The sequence below is a fragment of the Bipolaris victoriae genome (assembly GCF_000527765.1).
Source record: "Bipolaris victoriae FI3 unplaced genomic scaffold scaffold_11, whole genome shotgun sequence".
Taxonomy (NCBI): domain Eukaryota; kingdom Fungi; phylum Ascomycota; class Dothideomycetes; order Pleosporales; family Pleosporaceae; genus Bipolaris; species Bipolaris victoriae.
This window is the reverse complement of record NW_014575381.1, coordinates 40,620-64,006: the sequence shown is the minus strand read 5'-3', so window position 1 is coordinate 64,006 and position 23,387 is coordinate 40,620. Positions and strand designations below refer to the sequence as shown.

The window sequence follows — 23,387 nt, the reverse complement described above, 5'->3', positions numbered from 1 at the left end:
TACTATGTGCATTCACAAGAGAATAATAATGGCGGTTGACCTTGTTGTCGAGTTGTGTGATTATGTTGCGCTTGGAGATGTCCGATATGGCGATTCTGGTGTTTCGAGGTTCCGGATATTCCTTAGAACATGCATACAGTATGGCACTGGGTTATCTAGAGTAAAATTGCTGCTGCTGCTCTGGTTTGTGAGATACTGTTGATCTTGCTACCGAGTCCCGTGAAAAAAAAGGGAGTTAGGGGAATGTGTTTTTGAGATCTTTCACTTCAAGATGTTTAATTGATTATGACATGTTGAAAGATGTGTAATCTTTGCTCCGATATATATTGGAAAGAAAACGAGCTTCATTGTACATCTCTATTATCTAATTTCCAACACTATTAATGAGCTTGATCATCAGTTGGAAACGGGGTGTAGTTTTATCTGGAGCGATGAAGTTAGATAGTGTCAGCTTGGCGTGGATTATGTTTGCACTTCGTGAACATGAGGGCTTCATTGGTGTTATTTTGTTTAACAGCGTATTATTGGAAGCAAGAAAGAGGATATGACTTCTTCGTGCATTGCAGTTCGCTTTTTTTTGCTGATGAGTGCAATCGAGAATATCACACAAGAATAACACTCAGTAAACCTATTGATATGTGCGCTGGTAAATGTTATGTTGATTCTCTCTTTTACTACCACGTATATAAATATATCTTGATATAAGCCGAAAAATCAAACTGTGCAAATCACACTTGGTTTTTCAGATATCCCAAGGCAGTGGCGCATTTTGCCCGGAGAGCTGACAGGAGTGCAGATTATACGTATGGGAAGCTACATAGCAAGGGGTAGGAAGGATTAAGAATGTGGACCGCGTGTGCATAATGTGGGCTGGAAAATGTAGACGGAAAAAGAACGGAGTGCGGAAAGCGTATTGCGTGAGCAATGTGGACCGCTTATTCTTATTGTGTAATCAGCGGGTGAATGATCTCACTACTACGGAAATATCGTCTCCGCTCTTTCTTTGTTATCTTCATTTTGTGACGTTACCGTAAGCAAGAAAAGTTTGAAAAGATGTATGTTCAACGGAGGATCTCCGCAAGTGGCAAATTTACATTGTGTACTCACAGTCGCGTGATATTTTTTTCCCGCCGGTTGCGAAAACAATTATGTCTTTGCAAAGGAGAAAGAAAAGAAAAAAACTTTATTGATGTTGGCCAAAGTTTACGACTGTATCGCTGCATAGAAAAATGTCTGACTACAGCATAAAAGTAAGTAACGCGACAGCCATGCTCACGCTAGCAAGACGTTACTATACCGCTCTTTCTTTCTCGTGCACTGTTTTGCATTAACAAAGGTAGGAACGCATGGTCTAAGCAAGGACAAGGAAGTGGGGTCCGCAGTAATCTCACACCAGTCCGGGGTTAACTGGGCTTGGAGCAAGTGACTAGGGTGAAAGGGTTTAAACTTTTGGATCTACGACAGAACTGTTTGCTGTTGGGGTTCTCGCGATACCTGTAAGAGATCCTCCGTTTCAAGGAGGAGTGCCGATGGATCGTCGTTTGTGTGTGGTTCTGGTGCGTTGAGCGCTTTGTTAGGCGAGGGGGACAAAGGGGGCTGATTGTTCTTGGGATGTTGGTCAGTGGTTGCATGTGTGGAATGCTGACGCTTTCATGACAAGAGCGCATTTACGGCTGGATGGCTCAACAGTGGAAAATTCCGCACAGAGACATCTCGGAGAGCTGGCTTGTTGAGGTATTGGCTGGGTAGGCAGCAGCAATCCTGTAGACTTTGTTGATTCAACACGGGAAATTCTATTTGCATCCACACATCAGGACATCGGCAGTATCGAGTGCTTATTATTAGCGTTAGGATTCGGCAGTAATCATTGGCGATCAGGTCAGTCATCATTATTGTGTGATGGTTTTTTTTTCCGATACGATGATTAGATAGACGGCGGCACAGAATAGGCGGTAGAATTATTGCTGTTGTTACGGTTTATTTCGTCCATTTATCGATGGTATCATGTGGATAATTTCGGGGCGATCGTCGGAGCCATGTCGAAGGGTAGGCTCGAGGCAGCGCCATTTCTGAAGATGCGATAGGTCCGAATTCCGGTGCCTGAAACGGTGACGAGTCGAGCGGTGGAGCACAGTGCGACGGTTCATGACAAGAAACGCCCCATAGGACGCCAAGACCAAGGCTGTGCACGCCTCCGATAGACAATATATGGGATTTGAGCACAAGCAGTGGAATGTGTGGTGGCGACGGGACCATGGGATCACGGCGAGTGCAGCAGCAATTTCGGATTCAGAGACGGTGCCGGCGGTTGAATGAGCAGCACATGTCAAGGGTACATTAGTTAGGAAGGTTGCTGGTTGGTGGGTGGTGCCCTGACCGGAGCCGGAGAGCCGCTCGTCTCACATGGGCCAAAAGGCACCAAGGAAGCCACCATGCCCCCCAGATTCCGGCAGAAGGGGACGTTTTGCTTCAAGAGGGGTCCGATGGCAACGGGTCTCGTGTGACAGCTTCAGTCTCCTGCAGCGATAGAGTAGTAGGGACGAGGGGTGCATTGCATGCTGCTACTCGTACCTACTTGGAGAAGCAAAGGGTCCGTACTAGGGTAGCGCAAATCTTCCGGCAATAGGCCGCACTTTGGAAGGTGAGATAGATTGCGAAGCAGTGTGGGGACAGGAGGCTTGGTGGTTGGACTGGCTAGCGAACCGGCCGAGTAGATTGCAAATATGGGGTACAGATGCTTCGAGAAGAAACGCAGCCAGGGTCTTCATCTATACGGACCGCACATGTTATCTACACAGTACAAGTAAATGCGCAGATATTAAGGGCGATAATGCAGGTGGGTGCGTGACTGCGAAGGCTGGCCCCAAGATCGAGGGCCGAGTGGCAGGGAGGGCCAGTTGGGTTTTGCTGACGGCATCTCTTACGACATGGCCAGCTTTGGTCTGTTTCGCGTTGCCACTGCCGTCTAGTGGGTGACACAGCACACAGGTGGGCCGGTAAGAGCTAAATCGAGCTCGTACTCGGCCTCGACTGCTCTGGGGGCTGGGTCAGCGAGGCCGTACATGTGCATACACACGCATACCGCCTCTCTCAGCGGCGCTGCAGGGCGGCATTGGCGGAGGGGCAGCGACCCATGAATGCGAAGAGTGGCCCAGGGCTTGGAGGTGTAAGGTCGTGGAGCAGGACGAGGGCAGCAGCAGCAGCGCAGGCCCCTGACGGACTTGGGGGGAGGGTGATAGGGTGGTGGTGAAACCAGTCGCGGCCCGCGGCTGAGTTCCTAGCGTAGGGGTGTGCATCGGGCTTACGGTACCAGCGCACTTCCCAAAGCGGTCTAGCGTACCGGGGTCACTCAGGGTGCTTGGCAGCTGCCTATTAAAAGGTGGCAGACATGCCACTCTGTCCTTTTCGATGCACAGCCTGGGTCCTAGTCTTAACCACCCACTATGCCCACAAGTCCCCGCACACGCTCACTACTACTACTACTGCAATGGCCGAGCACACCTTCGACTCTTCTCTCTTTTCCCACACTATGAACACATCCACCATCACATCAACACCCCTCGCCCCACCTCCATCAGCCACATCATCACACCAACAACAACAGGCATCAGACACCATGATGCCCACAACCATCAAGATGGAAATGATTGAGAACTGCGACCACTCGCCCTCACCACAACGCTCCGCCTCCAAGTCATCAGAACCCTCATCAACACCGGCCCCAGAGAGCAGCGCCTCAAAGCCAGTCAAGAAGCGAAAGTCATGGGGCCAGGTCCTGCCTGAGCCAAAGACCAGCCTGCCGCCCCGAAAGCGCGCAAAGACCGAGGACGAGAAGGAGCAGCGACGCATCGAGCGTGTAAAGCGGAATCGTCTCGCCGCACACAACTCACGTGAGCGAAAGCGACAAGAGTACGAGGTCCTCCAAAACGAAAAGGACGAGCTCGAGGCCAACATGAGGGCCTACAAGGACAAGATGGCCCAGATGGAGGCCGAGCTCCGCTACTACCGATCAAAGTACCCCGGTGAAGCACCAACATCAACCCCCTTCGACCTCTCAACAACACACGACTCGTTCAGCACCATCTGCCCCGCGCAGATCCCTACATCCTTCCCCAGCCCCGTATCCATGGACTCGATGGACTCACCCCGTGACTCATCCTGCCAACCCGAGACTCCCCCGTCAAGCTTCGAGGCCTCGCCCGAATTCGACTCGACACAATACTCTGCCGCGGTATTGTGCGACCTGCAGTGTCAGTCGAATTCGGCAGCCTCGCTTCGGACGATCTGGACCTACCTTTCTCTATTCAACCTTTCGCACCAGTCGATGAGAAGCCTGTCGTCATGGAAAACTTCTTCGACTTCGACCAGTTCCCAAAGTGCAGCCCAACCACCAGCGCACCAATGGAACCCGCTTTTAGCATGGTGGATTCTTCTTCAGTCGATGTCTTTGGGTCAACCCTCTTCGACCACAGCTCTACCTCAAGCTCTTATGGCTTTCTTGACGGCTTTGATGCAAAGTTCCATGACTTGCAGAGTGCCTCTGGCGCAACTTCGGTTAGCGACGAGGCCCTCGCAGCGGGATCACTTTAGCATCGATGCTATCATGCGACCCATCAAGAGCGCGAGCGGGCAAGCTGGGTCGGCGGATGGTTGCCGTGGATCACGACTAATGAAATCTCCTACCTCTATACAAACGGGTCGGCGTAATGGTGTACAAATAGGAAGGATAGAAAGGTCCGTATTGGAAAGGCAAAATTTGGGGCATGGTTTCACATGGCGTAGGACGGGGTCCGTAGCTTGTGGCGCGTAACTGGGTTGTAGTAACAGTTTCTTTGAAAGACTTTTTGGTATTTCCTTCGTGGATATCACTTCCTCGATGGGTTCACAATGGCGGACAAGTCACACCAAGGGCTGGTGCCTCTATCTAGCCAATTCTACCAATGTCTACTGTTCAAACATGATGATCTTTTTCTGGTTGCTTGTGATGTCTTACTGTCTCCTGCCTGCCTTGTCTCGCCTTCGCTTTACTCGCATCTTATCAGCCGACCCAAACTCCATCCCCCCCTGATGTGTCAGTCTAATGTGTCACCCACCGTGACTTTCTCCACACTCGTCCCTCATTCCGCATACGCTAATGCTGGCCCAAGACTCTCCACATGGACGATCTCCGCGCCTCTTGCCTCTGACCTGCAAGGGCCCAGACCAAGACGGCCTCTCTCTCGTCTCGTCTCGCTGTAGTATCCTGCACATGCACCTCTCGACGCCGACGTTTCCCCTTTCTTCCAGCCCACTTCCTGCACATCCTCTGCCAGCTCAAGCAGCAGTAGTAGTATGTAGTAGTACACACCAACACTTGCCCGTTTTTGTCCGCCCCGCTCCCCCAAGACATCAGAATGTCGGTCTGGGCTCCGCGAATGATATCGCGATCACGTCATCCGGTTACGCCGAAAGTCCCGCGCGAGTGCTACCCGAAATCTGAGATGATCGCAATGCCTCCTTACCCTGGTTTCCGAGGGCATTGGGGAGGGGGTTTTGAACTTGTAACGCGATAACAAGGTGACATGCAACATGATGGAACGGTACATTTTAGGAAAAAGAAAAGGAAGTGTTAGGATGGAAATTTTTCAGCTATGCGGGAGTGTAAAGTGTGTACCTTGTACCGTCTTATCCGGTTATCTAGGTACGTAACTTGGCGCCCGTAACACATTCCCAACTACAGTAAATGGGAGGGGGAAATGCGGTAGCTGAGCCAAAGTGTTAAACATGATTTGCTTGTTTTTTTATTTTGCTTTGTTCAACCCTCCCCCCCCCAATCGCCCTCGAAGTCCGTTATGTGTGGAGCGGGTAACCAGCCAGCCAGCCCAGCCCAGCCCAGCCCAGAAAAAAAAACGGACTTGAGTCGGGGTGTTCGCTTACTAAAGTTTCCTGATAACCACACACACAACCCACACGAAGTTAACCCCCACCATACACATCACACCGTTTTCTGGCGCCACAAAGACCCAGCTCAACTCCGATATCTCCACCGGACTCTTGACAAAAAAAAGCAATCGAAGAGTCAGTTTAGTTTAGTTTAGCTCTACATAGCTTTAGCCAGCGAGGCAAAAGCAAATGCAGGCCCCTCTCACACACTCTGACTGCAAGATTCAGGACTTGCGTGTACTTGCATTGAGTGCATGAAAAAGAGGAGAAATGGGGGGGGGGGGGGAGACAATGAGAGAAGCGTAGCCACGCATCAGCTGCGTACACCGCTTTGTGCTCGGAAGCAAGAAAGGGAAGAAAAGCCCCACAAAGAAAGAGGGATTAGAGTGGGAAGAAAAGGACGGGGCCCGGGGGGAAGACAAGGGAAATGGGGATTTGGAAGATCCCGCTCTCAAGCATGTGAAGATTTGACTGGTTTGAATTGCATCAAGGAAAAGTACCAGCTTCTCCTTTTGTAGAGCTACATCCAAACAATTCATGCCCCAAAGAGTCCCATTCGCATACACCCCAACGTAGGTGAAATGGAATGCCAACACAAGACTGTTAAAAGCACCGATTTTACTCGGGACTTCCCAGTGTTGAAAGGTCTCCCGTGGTCCCCTCCCCTCCTCCCTCGCTTGACTACTTACTAGCCAAAACTCTGCTAGACTGGGATAAGAGAGAGCCCCATGTGAGCTAAACCCGCTTCGCACCGTATAGCCGATCTTTCTGGCCGTGGGCCACTCATCCCCAACGTAACTTTACTACCACTACCGCCGAACCGATGTTGTTACATGATGATGCTTGCCTCTTTGTTGCGGTGAAGGGGGCTTGCATTCTTCGCTGTATGTAACTAACAGGGATTCTTTTGGTGCCTTTTTTACTTGGTGACCTGGTCGACTGGCGGGGGCTTGTTCGAGTCTGTAGCCGCTTTGCCCTGGCCTGTGATGCCCTTCTTGGGCATCTCGCCTCCGCCCGAAGCGCTCATGCCTTCGATGCCTGTTCGTTGTCGTGTCAGTTGTGCGGTCTTGGAAGATAAGGGTCTAAGGTTTTGTTTGCCATTGGCTCATATGAGCGGGATGGAGGCGGTGGGGAGGGGACAGGGGGTCGTACCATCGCCCTTTTCGACTTCAGGCATGGGAGCTACCTTCTTAGTGTGGTCCATGGTGGCCTACAGTCTTTGTCAATATTTACTCCGGAAGTACTCATTGGAGACAGCACTTACGTCTCCAGAGTTGCCGTGGACAATGTTCTGGCCCTCAATGGGTCCGTTGTCTGAGGATCCGTCTCCGTTGCGGGGCATGGTGGTGGTGATGGTACGTGCGTGGGTTGAATGTAGGTGTACAGACGTGTGTATTAGAGAAGAGAGTTGTAAGAGGGTTTGCTGATGCTGGAAAGAAGATTGGGAACTCTGAGGCTTTAATATGGATATGGGGTTCGTCTTGTGCAAACTGCGTTGTTACGTAGAATTGCGATCAGAGGTGAGGTGCTGTGATGTCATTGTGGGGTAAGGCTGTTCAGCAAAGAGAAATGGGACCCACCACCAAACACCAAATATGGACCAAATTTGGTATGTTTCGTAAGAGTGACGCAACTGGCCCTCTTTGCTTTCTGGCAACTCTTGGTTATGGTACGTAACGGGGTGTTTTTCCTTCTTCCGTTGTTGTCATGGTCGTGATGGGAAGAATGTTCTCGCTCATGGTTCGCCGATCCGATCGTAGTAGCTTTATGAGGAATAAGTATACGAACTGCAAAGTGCATGGCATTGCTCTTGGATCGTGAAATCAAAGAGATCGAATAGATGTGCAAGATGTTCATCGGGAAGTCCAGCAACTGACCTTTGCAAACTGGTGTTGGAATCGGTATTTTCTGAGAAAGATGAAGGTTTATGGAAGTATGATGGATTCACTGCAACTGAGAGACTTTTGGTAGACTTTGGTCATGATTTTGGTTTTTTGCAAGGAGATGAATGGAAAAAGGAGAAGGTAAGGCATACCAGTACTACATTTAACCACTCTATTCTGCTTGTCCTAGTATTATTTCCACGGCTAATTCCAAGTCCCAAATTCTTCCTTTTCTGAGTGCGGAGACTATTTAAGATATTTTCCTTTAATTTCATTAAACATCAAATGAGTTCATGCCAAACAGCTGGGTAAATGAGTGCCTTGTGTCTAATATTGGCTGCTATGCATGGGTGTTCCAACGGGTCAAGTTGTTTTGCTGTCATATACGCTTCCTATAGTATTCGATCTTCGTGCCGATGAGAGCTAGAAAGATATTGCTCGCTGGTGAGCCGGAATAGAGGACTTTGTCACTTGCAAATGGGATGCTGTCGAAACTCACTGAATAAAATAGCTTCTAGCATAGTATACGAGCTTAGTTAACCAGCTTCAGGCTTTTACTAGTGTTTTGATTGACAAGTTGCATTGCGGGTCGAGCATGTATCCTACCGGTTCTGAAGTACGATTGCCGTTATCATGAATGACCATCACGACAACCCAACTTTAAATTATCTTGATCATTTGTGGGTCACCACCCCGGAAAGCAGATCTCTGAGCAACCTTCCTCCTTTCTGCTAGATCAAGCAGTGCCTCAAAATCATCAAGCTCCTCCAAATCGTCTCTTCGCGGTGGCTCAAAGAAAAACATTCCAATCTTAGAAAACTCCTTTCCGTCTTTCGTAGTAAGGATAAGTCCTGATGGCCCCTTGCCAGTATTTTCGTCGAAGCAGCATATCTGAAGACTGAATATCCTGCTGCTATCGACCTTGGAAGCAAGTGTCTCGTCCCAGAAATCAAGGGCAACGTGTGCCAGATCAAGATCAAGATATTCGTTATCTTCATTTGTTAATACCGGAAACTCTGGATTATTATCGGATACGGTCTGTTGTACGAGACCACGTACGATTAATGATCCGGATCGTACAGTGCCGTACGGTGCCTGGGGATGAGCAGGTTGGGTTATGCATGATATGAGTTCGAGTCTAGGATCAATTTCGGTGTGCATAAAAGTATGCCACTTGACAAATCCAACGGTAGAAGCCCATGACCATGAAGGTGCACGATATGCTTGGAATTCGTCTTGCCGAAATGGCTGTTCATGGGACCACAGTAGCCCTAAAGGAAGATGTGATTCCCAGAGGCCTGCAAGATAGCGATCATTTGATGTTTGAGCCCAAGCCTGGACTATTCCAGATATTGCTGGAAGTCTATCCCACTCGTCCGATAACTCGCGATAAGTATAATGCTCAACAATGTCCATCCAATTCCTGCAGCTTCGGTTCTCGGTACGAATACCCTTATACATCTTGTACGTCTTGTCTAGGAGGCGAATGAGTGATGATGGTAAGCTTTGAATTGTATCATTCTCATGCATCGAAATACTCCCACAAGACCAGTGGAGTTCGAAATCGGTAAATCGAAGAACTCGACGGGCAAGCAGATGCTCTTGGAAAGTCCAGCCGCGTTCATCAATCGGCGATTTCATCTGACTGCTAGAGAGTATTACGGATCCTAGTCTTCCAGATGGCGAAGCAAAGGGTAATCTGTACCCGATTGTTCCTGGAGTAGGCAGAGAGCATTGATGAAGAAACCCTTGATTGCAACTGCTAGCCCTACTAGCTGAGAATGTAATGAAAGAACCTGCATATATTTTGTGCATTTGCGCAACTTCGGTCGCTTTATCCTCTGAGCTGTCTTGGTGAATACAAAGACTGTCGATCCAAATCCAACGAATCCCAAGATTCGAGGTCACTTGGATAGCGTCACGGATGGTTTTGGGAAGAATTGAAGCTGATACCCCACGCTTTAACGTGTCTTCTGTGCCACCATTCAACTGGAACTCTTGTGGACCTCCCCAACAGTAGGATAGAGTCGCGTATTTCGTTCTGGCGGCATCGAGTTCGGAGGAAGTTTTCAAATGAACGCGGACGCACATTCCGCTCTCTTCACTGAACGTATTGATTTCCAACAACCTTCTGGGAAGAAACAGGGAGGTTGGCAATGCGCAATCCGGATGGTTAATTTCGCACTCGTAAAGGCGTTGTCTTGCCCACGAAGCTGATTCTTGCTGTCTAAAATCGTGCAGAAATGGTCGAATCAGAATGCTCTCCGCTGCTGGGTTGCCTGTTCCATGGTTAAACTTCGTTCAACCTAGGACATGCTCTTTTAACCCTGTACCTTGATGAGCCAGGACAAAATAATAAGTTTCTTTTTGCTTCGGATGTCGAACATCTCCCGCCAATTCACCCATCGCACATTTCCAAGTGCCTCTAGCCGTTTCTAGACGGTCCGTATAGTCACTGAAGTACAGTTCATATATCCAATTCTCTGGCCGGAAGCGGGGCGAATCGCTGGCTTGTTCGTGTTCATGGGTCTCCAAGATAGAGTGGAGCGAGTCGAAAGCATCCTTGAAAAACGCGCAGCCTTGTAACGCGCCATCTCGTATCCTTGAGCCCCGATACCTGATGAGGGTTCCGGAAAACAGGTCATCATTGACTTCTCTTTTGAGTTCCACACTAGGATCGAGTTCCTGTACGTTGCAGAAACTACAGGAATGGATCAAACCTGGAAAACGTGAATTAGGCATCTTCAGATCTTCACCTGATTCAAAACTCTCTTCATTATTCATTGCAGCGGGGCTCTAGCACTGGCCTTCAGATTACTAGTTGGTGACGTTCCTTTTGCGAAGTTTTATGATCTTTGCCATGCATCACCGTCGCTCTATTATGATGAAGCAAATGAGTGCGGAGTTGTTTAAGGTTCATGCCTCTACACTGATTTAGCCCTTCCAGTCATCGAGTTACACAGTTGTGCAGGATTTTCCCTCACGTGATATTTCTCTGGCCAATCAAGCCGACTATCTACCTGGATTTGACCTTGATATCCTAGCATTAGCACAACCGCATGAAAAGCTATACGATTAGATTTCCACAGAGCGTGAGTTTTTGCTTTCCTAATTTGCGCTTCCCAGGGGTCATAAATCCAATAATTAGTTCTTAATATCATAGGGACATTACGAAGGTTAGGTTGTTTACTGCATGAGTTTAAATGTCCAGGAACGATTACATGATGGTGTTGCAGAATACAGGAGCCTACTAGTATTATCGCTTGAGAGAAGCTCTCCGTATTTAGGCGGAAGCCCGTCGACGCGATCATGATTTTTAGGTTAAATAGGACAGGACCGTTCCGAAGCAGGCAAACAACATTATTGATGTTAACTGCAGAAAAATCTCCCGCAATGAAGATGTTAGAGTCGCTTATTTTCCAAGTACCTACAGTTTGTCTCCCCAAACTGTGTCTTGCTAAGACGGGACGGACGTTACATTGCTATTTGCATATCTACGTTGTCAAATTTGATATCTCCATAACAATTCGTACGTTACAATGTCAGACCTCCGTATAAAATTTATACATTATTCCCGGTTGTCGAACTATTGCGGAATTCCGGTAGTCAAAGTGAACAGCCATAGTGCAATGGAAAAACACATTTCGTCAAGTAACCTTGCCCCAAGCCTACATATAGATCTCGCTGATATATAGGGGTTCTAATTGTAATACGAAAATATAATCAATAGCAGAGCATCCAGAAAAGTGTGGTGAGGTCAGATAAAGATATGGTAACTGAAAACAACAGTATTCTTATTACTAAAGAGGCGCTTCTTCAAGACCACAGTCTTGCACAGGGGTATACAAGACCAAAAACAAGTTTATCCCAAAACAAGCGTTTCACTCCATGCCAATTGCTAACAGATGACGCACCATTGCAAAGCAAAAAATAAAAAATCGTTTAACATGCTTCGCCCAGCATCAATCTTATACTTCTAGCAGTCTTGTTTGCTACTCAAGATGAAGTTGCACTCCCTCGAAACCAAGGCGCGTCTCTGGTGATCAACCCACGCCTCCTGGTCGCAATCGCAGTGGATACAAGTCTTATGGCAGGTATAATCTCCCTCATCTATCTTGTAATTAGCAAACATACATAAACTTCATACTTTCCTACGCGAGGAAAGAACGACGAACAAACTTACAGTGACACAGCATTCCCGAGCCGGGACAGTACTTGGCCGAGGCCGCTCCCAGAGTGAGGAGAAGAGCAAGAACAGAAACAGCCTTCATGATTGAATTTTTCGGGATTCGGGATTTTCCAAGGTTTTCGGGTAATAGTGTTGTTTGGATAGTGACAGGGTAGAGAGAGTTTGGTGTTCCGGTGAAGTTGCAAGCTCCAGTAGGAAAAAATAGTACTTGTTATATACTCATGGAAAACGAAGCCAAGAAACTAAGAAGAAGAAAAAGCCAAATGGATCAACATTTCTTGTTTGGCGGTTTATGAAGCGCCAATTTCGATAAGCAGTTCGAGCATTGTGCTTATGTTTCCGGCTTTTACTGACTCACTATAGGTAACGGTTGTTGTTGTAGACGGCATACTTGCCATATACTCGCAATACGACGGGTTATTGGCTGAGAACGACCGAGATCGGATATTAGGCGGTTTTTTTCTACTTGGCTTTAACCGCTATCTTTTTTATACTCCTATTTCCTTTGAGTTTTTTTTCTTCTTTCGGCGAAGATTTTGAGGGTGTTAAGGGCGGTGATGGGGATCGTATGACAGTGCGGGATTTTGGGGGAATGAGGGAAACTTGAGGTCTGATATGGCGGGGAAGCGCTGCGAGATATGATTGTGAAAAAAAAGTGATATGTACGAGTTAGGCGAGTATAACCGTTGAAGTGATTTAGAGAGCGCGTGGCATCGCATGTTGTTTGAAAGGCCAACTCATGCATTGCAAAATCTTCAAGAGCTTTTTTGGTAGTATCCTTGACTTCAGTCTCTTTGGAGAAAAGACCAGCATAGCACATGACTACACGCCCATGAGCCATGAAAATGCAACGTACTTGGCAATTAGAAACTTGATCGATTAGTATACATTACGCAGCCCATCTGCATCTAAAGTACCACTGTCTTATGAAAACAATATGAATTCCACATGCTACACACCCATACCTAACACAACAGTCCATTAAACTACCAATTCCAAAGTCCAAATAACCACCACTCCACCAGCAAGAAAAAAAAGAGTCTAGAAACTCCCTCACAGCCCATAAAGTCCTACCACGCAACACCAAGACCATCCACACCCCCAAACCCACCATGAATTAGCAGCCCTCTACCCCAACCCCTCCCCCATTCTCCGCGTAAAAAAAACAACTCCTCACCCTCTCAATCCCAAAGTCCCGCCATCATCATCTCAAACTCCCCCAAGCGCACGACCCCAAATAACCCGTCCAAGCTTCGCAAAAACTAACAGGATGAAATACGAACCCCCCCGCCGAAACAGGGCCGTTTGCCCCAAAACCTACACCGCACCAGCCGCATCACATTTACATTGATAATTTTCTAGCCAGTGGGCAAACGAAAATTCATGCGTGATGTCGATTCTCTGGTACGGTCGTGTAAGTCTGGCAAAAGGGGTGCTGAAGAAACAGTAGTTCCTGGAATTTATTTGTGATGGATAGAAACTAGGTAAACAAGTATACAAAGTTTGATCATATGGCTAGATTTGCTCAGCTACCTGGTCATCCATATCACATACTCGATGGCACAAGAACACAACATTACATTTTTCCCTTCCCACCATCAACCTCCATCTACCTCGCACTCCTCACCCAGCCCACAACACCAACACTATATCCGACCAACCCACCTACTCTCTCCCTCTCGCCCTTCGCCTCTTCCTGCCACTTCCTCAGCAATCCTACTGCCTCCTCATCTAATACCACAACATCACCGTGTAGCCTTAGGAAAACGCTCATCCAAGCCTGCACAAGCTCGTAATCGCGGCGCTGCTCCAGTCGCGCAGTAAGGGCCTTGATAAAAGTACGTAGTTCAGTGTACGGCTCCGTTGTGTCGAGGGTGCGGATGGCGATGTCGGCTGCGGAAGGAGGGAGGGAGGATAAGTGGGATAGGAGGGGGGTGTAGTCGCCTGTTTCTGTGGCGTGGGCGAGGTGCCGGCTGAATGTATCGGTAGCTGTAGCAGCGCTGGAGCGCGATGCGAGCGCTGAGCTGGAGATGCGGGATTTGGTGTCTTGAGGTTCAGTGGATGCGGTGAGGATGTTGCTGTTGTTGTCGTCTACGCCTTGGATCTGGTTCTGGCCAACAGAAGGTAGGAAGAACGGTGCTTTTTCGGGCGCTTTGGGGGCTTCTTTCGGTTTGTTGCGGGCACGGATGACGTCGAGGTGGAGTAGGGTTTGCCAGCGTGACTTGGGGACTAGACTGAGAGTCGTGATGTTGTCGCTGAGTTGATCCATGACGGGGACGGTGATTTCGTCTTCGTCCTCGTCGCCTGCCTGTTCTTCGGTTGCGGCTTCCACAACGGCAACACCGCCTTCACCAGATGCTGTAGGTGCACTGACTGAGACGATGTCGTCCTCAGTAATCTGGCGCGTCGAAACGTGCGTGAAGAGCGTTCGGTTGGTCCAGATGTGCACGCCGACCTCGCCATCTAGACCCGTGGCGAGGAACTCACCGGAAGGTGAGAAAGCCACTGTGTTACACTTCCTAGAAAGCTTCATTGCATCAATCATATGGCCAGTTGGTAGATCCCAGACCCTGACAGTGGAATCGGAAGCTGCAGAGATGATCCATCGCCCATCACTCGAGAAAGTGTAGTCGAGTGTTTGCAATCCGGTCTGGGAGCGAGAAGCCCAGAGCTCTCGAATGAGCTTCTTGGTAGTGATGTCGACAACACGGATAGAGCCATCGTCACAGCTCAATGCTATCAGGTCACTGTTGCGGTGATAGCGCATACCGAGTATCTTCGTCATAGGATACCAGTCAATCTCGTGAAGTAGGATACCCGTAGCAAAGTCCCAAAACTGGTCATGTTAGTGTTGTCACAGCTGGAAAGAGTATCTCCACTTACCTTGACTTTGCCATCGTCCGAGCAACTTATAAGCGTACGGTTCAGGGCATCTACAGCAAGGCCAGTGATGGCGCCTTTATGTTTGCCTTCTCCTTTGACAAACTTGCGTGGGGAGTCGTCTCCACCACCGAGAGCTTCTTCAGCCTCGAGTTGCAGCAGTTTGTACTTCTTCGCCTCAACTGAAGTAAGTCGAGCGGGAAACTTTCGCCTGAATTTGCCAGACTGCAAGTTGTACATGTCGATGGAACCACCAGCGGAGCCAATCACAGCAAATGTGCCACAAGCTGAGATTGCGACACTCTTGACTTCGGTTCCGTCTCCAGTATCAAACGCCCACCTTCCTGCTCGCTTGCGACCCCAGAACCATGTCCTTGCAGTCTTGTCGCCCTCGTGTCCGGTAATGATGCTCTCCCACCCGGTCATGTTGACTTCAGGAGCCTTCTTGTCTTTACCCTTCACTTTTGACGAGTTGTTCCAGATGCCAGCCACGCCCGGCATAGCACCCATGCCACCATCGCGGTTGAGGGAGCAGGCCACACAAGTGATGGCAGGGGCCTTGAGATCCTCCAACTTGGTGTGGTGCTTTGATGTCTCGGCATTTCCGTTCAACAGGCCCATCTTCTTTGCCTTTTTCTGAACAGCACCCTGGCTGAGTTCTGTACTCTGTCCATCTCGTCGTAAACTCCAACCCCAGAGACTGCGGTCTTTGCTTGCGCTAAGGAGCCACTTGCCAACATCATCCGAACCGTCCGAGTTGGAAGGGAGGAAGCGGAGAGTCGAGACTGGTGCAGCATGTCCACCACGAGAATGTAGAATGCGCGGTACGGGCGAGAAGGGCGTTTCGTCAAAGATCCAGCTCTTCAGCGAGTTGTCTAAACCACTTGATACAATTACTGCCTGGCCAACGAGAAATTCAATCTTGCTGATACCACCCCCAACTCCACCACTCGCAGATGGAGGTGGGCCGTGTGCGCCTCGCAGGGTACCCGTTTTGCGACCACCCTTGTTCAGGTCCCAAAAGGTAATGTCTCCACTGTCACTGCTAGCTGTCGCCATGACACCGTCTTCACGGCCATCATCACCAGCACCGAGTCCATCACTTCTGAAGGAGATGGATGTCACTGGGTGCTTCTGCGAGCCGCCAGTATTTAGGCGCATGATTTCCTTATCTGCGCGAATATCGTGTATCGTGATTGGGCCGGACTCGTATGCGATGGCGAGGAGCGACAAGGCGGGGGTTGGCTGCAGTGCGGTCACAGAGCCAAAGTCGGCAGCGGGTGGTAGGAGTGTGTATAGCAGTTTTCCGGTACTGATGTTCCATATCTCGACTGATCCGTCTTTGCGACCGACAAAGATTTTGTTGAGGTACGTTGGCATGTTACAGATGCAGCCAGATAGTGGGCTGGAGGAAACTCCTTGGAGAGTAGTGTAGTGCTCTAGAGAGCTAGTTCTCCAGACTTCAATCTTGGTATCGCCGCATCCCACAATCCATTCTCCAAGGACCACCAGTCTTCCGATGCGCTCGATGCCGCCACGAGGTAGCTCGAGCTCGGCGACCTTTTTTCCACGCTGAAAGATCCAAACGCCACGTTCAGAATTCTTCTTGAGTCCCGACCAGGCGGCAAAGACGACTTTTTTCCATGCTAGTGTCGCTGAGATATCCTCGGGCGTCTGGGGTCGGGTTATGAAGACAAGGTTAAGTCCGCGCTTGAGGTCATATGTCTGAAGGGAGCGGCCGACGGAGGTTGTGATCTGGAAGGTAGTCTTGCCTAGTGGAAGCGCGGTGAAAGGAACAGCTGTGGGAGATACAAGGCCTACTGTCTGTGGGAGATAGGTTAGCTACCAGTGGATAGCTCATTGGGTCGCATAAACTTACTCTGAAAGGCGCGAATATCTTGGACTGGCGGACAAGCTGCGCAGAGCTCTTTTCGCCATTGCTCTGTGTTTTTTGGCGCTTGGTGACTGGGCCACTGGCAGTGCCGTTGTGCACCTGGGGACTTGCCATGATTGGAGTTGGTGGGCAAGGCGCAGCTAGAGGGTGGGCATGTGCTTGGAGTTTGTCGCGACTTTTGAGCGGCGCAACCAAATTTTTGCGGAGATGAGATTAGATTAGATGTTCGCCGGTTAGAGCAGGGCGCTAAGAGATCGACGCAGGGGTGCATCAGCGGCCTTGCATACCCACGCACTTACGTAGTTTGTATGTATGATGTCGGCTAAGGGTCCGCATCGTGAAAAGCGGCCAGGTGGACACACTGAGGATGCCCGCGACAATGGAGAAGAAGCATACAAGTCAAATCTGCCATGTCGTCAGCGGGCGTAACATGTGCTGACATCCCACTCTGGTCGGCTGCGCATTCCTCATGCTCAGCGGAGACAGGCCGGGCCGAAACAATCGATGCAACACGTGGCGCAGACCATACTCGCTACAGCATCGAGAGCGATCGTCTATGGCTGGAAAGGGTAGAGTATGGTTGTGCAGTGCAGAGAGACGGCCCATTCACGTCGAAGCATCGGAGCCATCGCGCCAAGGCACGCAGAGTGACGCACTATTCGTGATGGCCCGTCTGGAGCTTCTTCAGACGATACAAGAGTCCAGTCTCCCAGGCCCCAAGAGCATCATGAAGTCGTGAAGGACATACGTACGGCCGCCCATCACCCCTTGTACCAGCCCCTCGCTTGTGGGAAAAGCAAGCATTTTGTCTGACAACACCCCCACACACGCACGGGTATAAGACACAGCATGGAGCCGTCCCTCTCCCGCACGGCAAGTACAGAGAGCACTCAATCATGGCAACAGCTCGCCACGGCAAGCGGCGCGTCAGCAACGGGCAGCAGAAAGGCGAGGTCGAGCGAGCCCGAGACGGGCGCCGCCACGGTAGGGCGGGCGAGCGTGTCAGTGCCGCCGCTGAGCGCAAAAGCGATTCGACAGAGCCTGCCCGGTCGCCGAGCATCCAAAGCATCGGATAGCAGCTTCTTGGAGTACCTGGGAAATGCCTGGTCTGGTTCCGCCATCGACGAGACCGATGGCTCGTCGACGCTAGAGAACTCGCGCGCAAGTCTTGCAAGCGCCCCCGTCAATCCCCAGCTGCTGCCGGACTCGTTCCGGCATGGCACACACGCCGCTGCCGCTGCGCCTACAGAATCCAAACGGCTATCCATCTCGTCCTTTGTGTCGGCCCTGTCGCATCGTGGATACAGTTGGAGTGGTAGAAGCTCGGTAGCCGGCTCAGAGCCCGAAGGTGCGTACGTCATGCGCCTTGACCGACCTGGCCGGCAGCTTTTTTCCCACATGCCATGACCCGTCTTGTCCACTTTGGCCCACTACTGACTCCCCCCCCTCATAGCCAGAATGGACAACCCTCATGGAACCACGACCGCCACTACCTCCTTCTCAGTCACCACTTCGAGCCAGAATGGCAGTCTCGGCACAAAGCCCTCGCCCACGCAATTGCTCTTCCACCAGGACCAGACTGCCCCCAGCAATCACGCCCAGGGCTCCTCCTCTTCCCCTACCAACAACAACAACAACAATGCTATCCCACCACATCCTGCCTCTCCCCAGCTCAACCAACCACCCCTCTCGTCGCAACCCCGCCGCTCACGAAGCCGCACCGCACAAAGACGCATTAGTGGAAGCACCGCTCCGAGCAGCAGCCCAGCCAGTAGAGACATGCGTGAGAAGAAGCCAACAAAGGGCATAATCGGCGTCTGCGCCCTCGAGTCAAAGGCTCGCAGCAAGCCCGCACGCAACATCTTTGGAAAGCTCGTCGACGAGTTCGAGGTCAAGATCTTTGGCGACAAGATCATTCTCGATGAGGCGGTGGAGAACTGGCCCATCTGCGACTTTCTCATTTCCTTCTTCTCAGATGGCTTCCCCCTTGACAAGGCCATTGCCTATACCCGGTTACGCAAGCCCTTTTGCGTCAATGACCTGCCCATGCAGCAAGTCTTGTGGGACCGTCGTCTGTGTCTTGGCATCCTCGACAAGCTCAATGTGCCCACACCGAAGCGCATTGACGTGAGTCGGGACGGTGGACCAAAACTTCCCTCGGCCGAATTTGCAAAGACTTTATACGAGCGAACTGGCTTAAAGCTTGAGGGGCCCGAGGACGGCACTGGTGGCGGCCTGCCCGCGCCCAAGAAAGTCGAGCTGATTGACGACGGCAACACAATTTTTGTAGATGGTGCCACGCTGACCAAACCTTTTGTGGAGAAGCCTGTGAGTGGTGAAGACCACAATATTCACATATACTTTCACAAGAAAGATGGCGGTGGTGGTAGGAGGTTGTTCAGGAAGATTAACAACAAGAGTTCAGAAAAGGACGACACTCTTGAAGTACCAAGGGCCATTACCGAACCAGGAAGCAGCTACATCTACGAACAATTTCTGCGGGTCGAAAACTCAGAAGATGTTAAAGCATACACCGTCGGACCCAATTTCTGCCACGCCGAGACGAGGAAATCACCCGTTGTCGACGGTCTTGTCAAGCGAAATCCAAGCGGCAAGGAAGTCCGCTATGTAACGAAGCTGAGCGATGCAGAGGCCGCTATCGCATCAAAGATATCAGAAGGCTTTGGCCAACGTGTGTGTGGCTTCGACTTGCTTCGCACTGGAGAACAGAGCTACGTCATTGATGTCAACGGCTGGAGTTTTGTCAAAGACAACGGCGATTACTATGACAGAGCAGCTACTATCCTTAAAGATATGTTCCTCAAGGAAATTGCACGCAAGCAACACAAAAATGCCGCCCAACACGGCACTTCTGATGTGCAATCTGGCTCAGAGGGTACTTCCGGTTCTGTTGCTGGAACAAAGAATGGATCAGGCCATCGCAAGACTCTAGGCAAGCTTTTCAAGAGCCCCAGCATGTCCAAGATGGTGCACCCTGGCCCGATCCATGCCCATCTCCCACACATGAGACAATCCAGCACTATGCCCTCTTCGCCTGAAACATCGCTGAGTACAACACCCATTGCAACTTCGCCCGGCTTTGAGAAGCCCAACGCTTCAGTACTGCTCAGCCCGACAACGGCCAATTCTACAACACTCCCCCAAGGCATAGTGTCTGATCCTGATGTGCCGCTTCCATCTGCATTCGAAGACGACGACGAAGACGTGGATCTTGAACCGGAAAGATCAATGTCGACCGATCATGTTGACGTGCCACCTCCTGCAACTGCAGCACAATGGAAACTAAAGGGCGTTGTTTCAGTCATCCGCCATGCTGACCGTACGCCCAAGCAAAAATTCAAGTACACTTTCCACAGCAAGCCCTTCGTCGACTTGCTCAAGGGACACCAGGAGGAAGTGCTCTTGATCGGTGAAGCGGCCTTGCAAAGCGTCAGTGATGCAGTAAAAGTGGCCATGGAAGAGGGCATAGAGGATCCGAAGAAACTGCGTGAACTGCAACTGTACTTGACCAAGAAGGGGGCATGGCCTGGCACCAAGGTACAGATCAAGCCAATGTTCCGAAAGAGGAGGAAGGAAGAGTTGCAGCCAGGAGAAACGCTACCTGAAGAGACACCTGAGGCGCAAAAGCCGGATCCGATAGCAACTGAAGGCCAAGATGCAACGGACAAGGCAGATAAGGATAGCGAGCCGGAGCTACTCAAGAACCGCAGCGACTCCATGTCTGGCGTCACCTTGTCTCGCATCACTGCCCAAGACAACAACATGATTCTCGATAAGTTACAGCTGATCATCAAGTGGGGAGGCGAGCCAACCCATTCCGCTCGACACCAGACCCAGGACATGGGTGCAAACTTCCGCAACGATCTCCTATTGATGAACCGGGACGTGCTTGATGATGTGCACATCTTCAGCAGCTCAGAACGGCGAGTCACCACCAGCGCACAAATCTTCGGTGCATCTTTCCTAGACAGAGACCAATATCTGGCCGAACACATCCAAGTTCGCAAAGATCTGCTTGATGATTCCAACGCAGCCAAAGATGTCATGGATAAGGTCAAGAAGAAGCTTAAGACTCTACTGCGCGCTGGTGACAAGGCTCCACCACAGTTTGCTTGGCCCAAGGACGTGCCTGAGCCATATCTTGTCGTCAGGCAGGTAGTAGATCTTATCAAGTTCCACCAGCGTGTCATGAACCACAACTTCAAGAAGATCGAAACGGAAGCCATCTCATCACTAGCCGCACTAACATCGCCAACATCCGGATCGCAACCAGAACAGTCCCAGTACACTAACGTCAGCCACATTCAGTCCCGTTGGTGCTGTAACGAAGGTCCTGAACTGTTCAAGGAGCGTTGGGAGAAGCTCTTCAAGGAGTTTGGCGACGCCGACAAGGTCGATCCTAGCAAGATATCTGAACTCTACGACACGATGAAGTTTGATGCTCTCCACAATCGCAGCTTTCTTGAGTGGGTGTTTACGCCAGATGCCACTTTTGTGGACGAAGAATCCATCGCCGAGGGCTCGAAGCAAACCACGCCCGACAATTCATCTGCTAAATCGATACCTGTGGGTCTAACTCCATCGGAAGCTCAGTTGAAAGCGGAAGCGAAAGAGAAAGAGCAGAACGCTGAGAAGTCTCAAGAGAAAGAGAGGGGCAGCTTGTCTCATCGTATGGGCTTCAGACGCAGGTCTGAAGTTGCTATCAAACCACCTGCGGCACCATCTTACGTGCATGAATCGTACTTTAAGTTGTACTCTGGCGTTGGGACCACTTCCTCAAAGCCTCAGACAGACGCGCGTCTCGTTAAGCTGCGCGAGATGTATCATCTCTGCAAGGTTCTCTTCGATTACATTGGTCCTCAGGAGTATGGTATCGAGAGCGAAGAGAAGCTGGAGATAGGGTTACTTACCTCACTCCCCCTGCTCAAAGAGATTGTCGGAGATCTCGAAGAACTCCAAGCATCCGACACTCCAAAGAGTTTCTTTTACTTTACCAAGGAGTCGCACATTTACACCCTGCTCAACTGCATCCTGGAAGGTGGCATCAAAACAAAGATCGAACGCAACGCTATTCCCGAGCTCGATTACTTGTCACAGATCAACTTTGAACTCTATGAGTCTGAGAATGCTAGCATCGGTGACCAACCACATACCTTCAACTACAGCATTCGTATCACGCTGTCGCCGGGCTGTCACGCTTTTGCTCCGCTTGACGTGTAAGTTATGATTCATATATCTTATCACAACATTACTGACATCAACAGACAACTCGACTCGCGACACATGATTGGCTTCGCTCCCCGCCGCAGTCTGACTCTCCACCAGGACTGGAAAGAAGTCCTCGAGACGCTCCGCGCAAAGTTCCACACGTAAGTCTTCTTTGTCTCATTCGCACGATCTCTTATTAACATCATGCCCAGCGTCAAACTCCCCAAATCCTTCGTCGCTATTGATCTTAGTGAAAAGGTGCCCGAGGCTTTTGAACGACACACTAACCCCAAGGGCAAGGAGCACAACATGACGGATAGCGAGGAGCGTGGTCGAACTGAAGAGAGGGGCGAAGGCGCATCGCTGTTGCCTATTACGAATGAGCAGGGAAACGTCTTTTCGCCCACCGGTGGGGTTGTTAGTACTGAGCATTCGCAGCTCAAAGATATGAGTCCAACGGATTTGCCCCCGCCTATGATGGATGAGAAGGAGTAGTGGGGAGTGAGCATATGAGTAGAGTCGCGGCTTTCTTTTGATGACTCGATGGATACGACTGTGGAGGGTGCTGGTAACGTTCTTTTTTCACGTATTTTACATGAATGGGATTAGAAGAACCTTCTTTATTAATGATGATGGGGTACGCGGCGTTTTAGAAGGAGGCCAAGGCGGTGGAGTACGGGGTTAGATGGAAGGACGAAGGTCGAGTCAACATTGTTCACCACTGCATATCAAATAAAAAACAACTTCGACATTGTTAAAATGCATTACCATCAAGTTTCTCTTCCCTTCTCCTCTCCACAATCGCATACGAGGAAGATGGCAACATAACTCATTTTTATACCCCTTCGCGATTCATGATCCCTTCCTCCGAACACCTGACATGACTCCATTACTAATGTGCATACCTTGCACCCGTCACGACATTGCATACCAAAAAAAAACACACAATTGACACCAACCGTGCGATATGCCGGCAGTACACTAGTGCTATTTTACCTCGGGTGAACTTCGGGTCATTGTTGCCCCGCCTTTTTGTTTACTTTTGTACCCTTGTTAATGTGAGATCGGATGTTGCTATGAGGGTCTCGGTGATTCGGTGAAATCCAGGGGGGTGGGAGGAGGGTTCGTTGGAATTTGTATGGAAGTATCTGAAACATATGCTTAGCATGGCTTCTTTTTATGTTTGAATCTTTGTAGAATGGATATTACAATATTTTCAGTCTCTCGTGAAGCTGCATGTGGAGGCAATGTACATACTAGTTTGTACGTAGTAATTGGCACCACAAGCTATCCCGATCCCCACCATGCATTCCCCCCCCCCCATTCTCCGCTTTTTGCCCCGACAAAAACAGCATCCGTTTTCCCCTCCAACCTGTTTGCCCGCCCTTGT

General features: G+C 50.1%; 7 protein-coding genes across 7 annotated transcripts; 2 read left to right on the top strand and 5 right to left on the bottom strand.

The window, feature by feature from the left end:
• Positions 1-1,977: 1,977 nt before the first annotated feature.
• COCVIDRAFT_34407 (hypothetical protein) lies at positions 1,978-2,256 on the bottom strand (the record flags this gene model as incomplete). Its single annotated transcript, XM_014704987.1, has 1 exon — positions 1,978-2,256. The coding sequence occupies one exon, from the start codon at positions 2,254-2,256 to the stop codon at positions 1,978-1,980; it is 279 nt and encodes a 92-aa protein (XP_014560473.1).
• Positions 2,257-3,487: 1,231 nt separating this feature from the next.
• COCVIDRAFT_12735 (hypothetical protein) lies at positions 3,488-4,590 on the top strand (the record flags this gene model as incomplete). The annotated part of the gene is made up of 2 exons (XM_014704922.1): positions 3,488-4,236; positions 4,419-4,590. 2 exons carry the CDS (start codon positions 3,488-3,490, stop codon positions 4,588-4,590), a joined length of 921 nt encoding a protein of 306 aa, XP_014560408.1.
• Positions 4,591-6,841: 2,251 nt separating this feature from the next.
• On the bottom strand, positions 6,842-7,264 carry COCVIDRAFT_34405 (hypothetical protein; the record flags this gene model as incomplete). Its single annotated transcript, XM_014704986.1, has 3 exons — positions 6,842-6,960; positions 7,075-7,132; positions 7,187-7,264. 3 exons carry the CDS (start codon positions 7,262-7,264, stop codon positions 6,842-6,844), a joined length of 255 nt encoding a protein of 84 aa, XP_014560472.1.
• Positions 7,265-8,987: 1,723 nt separating this feature from the next.
• COCVIDRAFT_54195 (hypothetical protein) lies at positions 8,988-10,040 on the bottom strand (the record flags this gene model as incomplete). The annotated part of the gene is made up of 1 exon (XM_014704985.1): positions 8,988-10,040. A coding segment is annotated over one exon (1,053 nt), but the record flags the coding sequence as incomplete, so codon positions are not given.
• Positions 10,041-11,781: 1,741 nt separating this feature from the next.
• On the bottom strand, positions 11,782-12,076 carry COCVIDRAFT_88977 (hypothetical protein; the record flags this gene model as incomplete). The annotated part of the gene is made up of 2 exons (XM_014704984.1): positions 11,782-11,915; positions 11,989-12,076. The coding sequence occupies 2 exons, from the start codon at positions 12,074-12,076 to the stop codon at positions 11,782-11,784; spliced, it is 222 nt and encodes a 73-aa protein (XP_014560470.1).
• A 1,527-nt stretch (positions 12,077-13,603) lies between these two features.
• COCVIDRAFT_89133 (hypothetical protein) lies at positions 13,604-16,882 on the bottom strand (the record flags this gene model as incomplete). Its single annotated transcript, XM_014704983.1, has 3 exons — positions 13,604-14,830; positions 14,878-16,698; positions 16,754-16,882. 3 exons carry the CDS (start codon positions 16,880-16,882, stop codon positions 13,604-13,606), a joined length of 3,177 nt encoding a protein of 1,058 aa, XP_014560469.1.
• A 735-nt stretch (positions 16,883-17,617) lies between these two features.
• Positions 17,618-22,492, top strand: COCVIDRAFT_12732 (hypothetical protein; the record flags this gene model as incomplete). Its single annotated transcript, XM_014704921.1, has 4 exons — positions 17,618-18,116; positions 18,222-22,005; positions 22,054-22,158; positions 22,210-22,492. The coding sequence occupies 4 exons, from the start codon at positions 17,618-17,620 to the stop codon at positions 22,490-22,492; spliced, it is 4,671 nt and encodes a 1,556-aa protein (XP_014560407.1).
• Between the last annotated feature and the right edge of the window lie 895 nt (positions 22,493-23,387).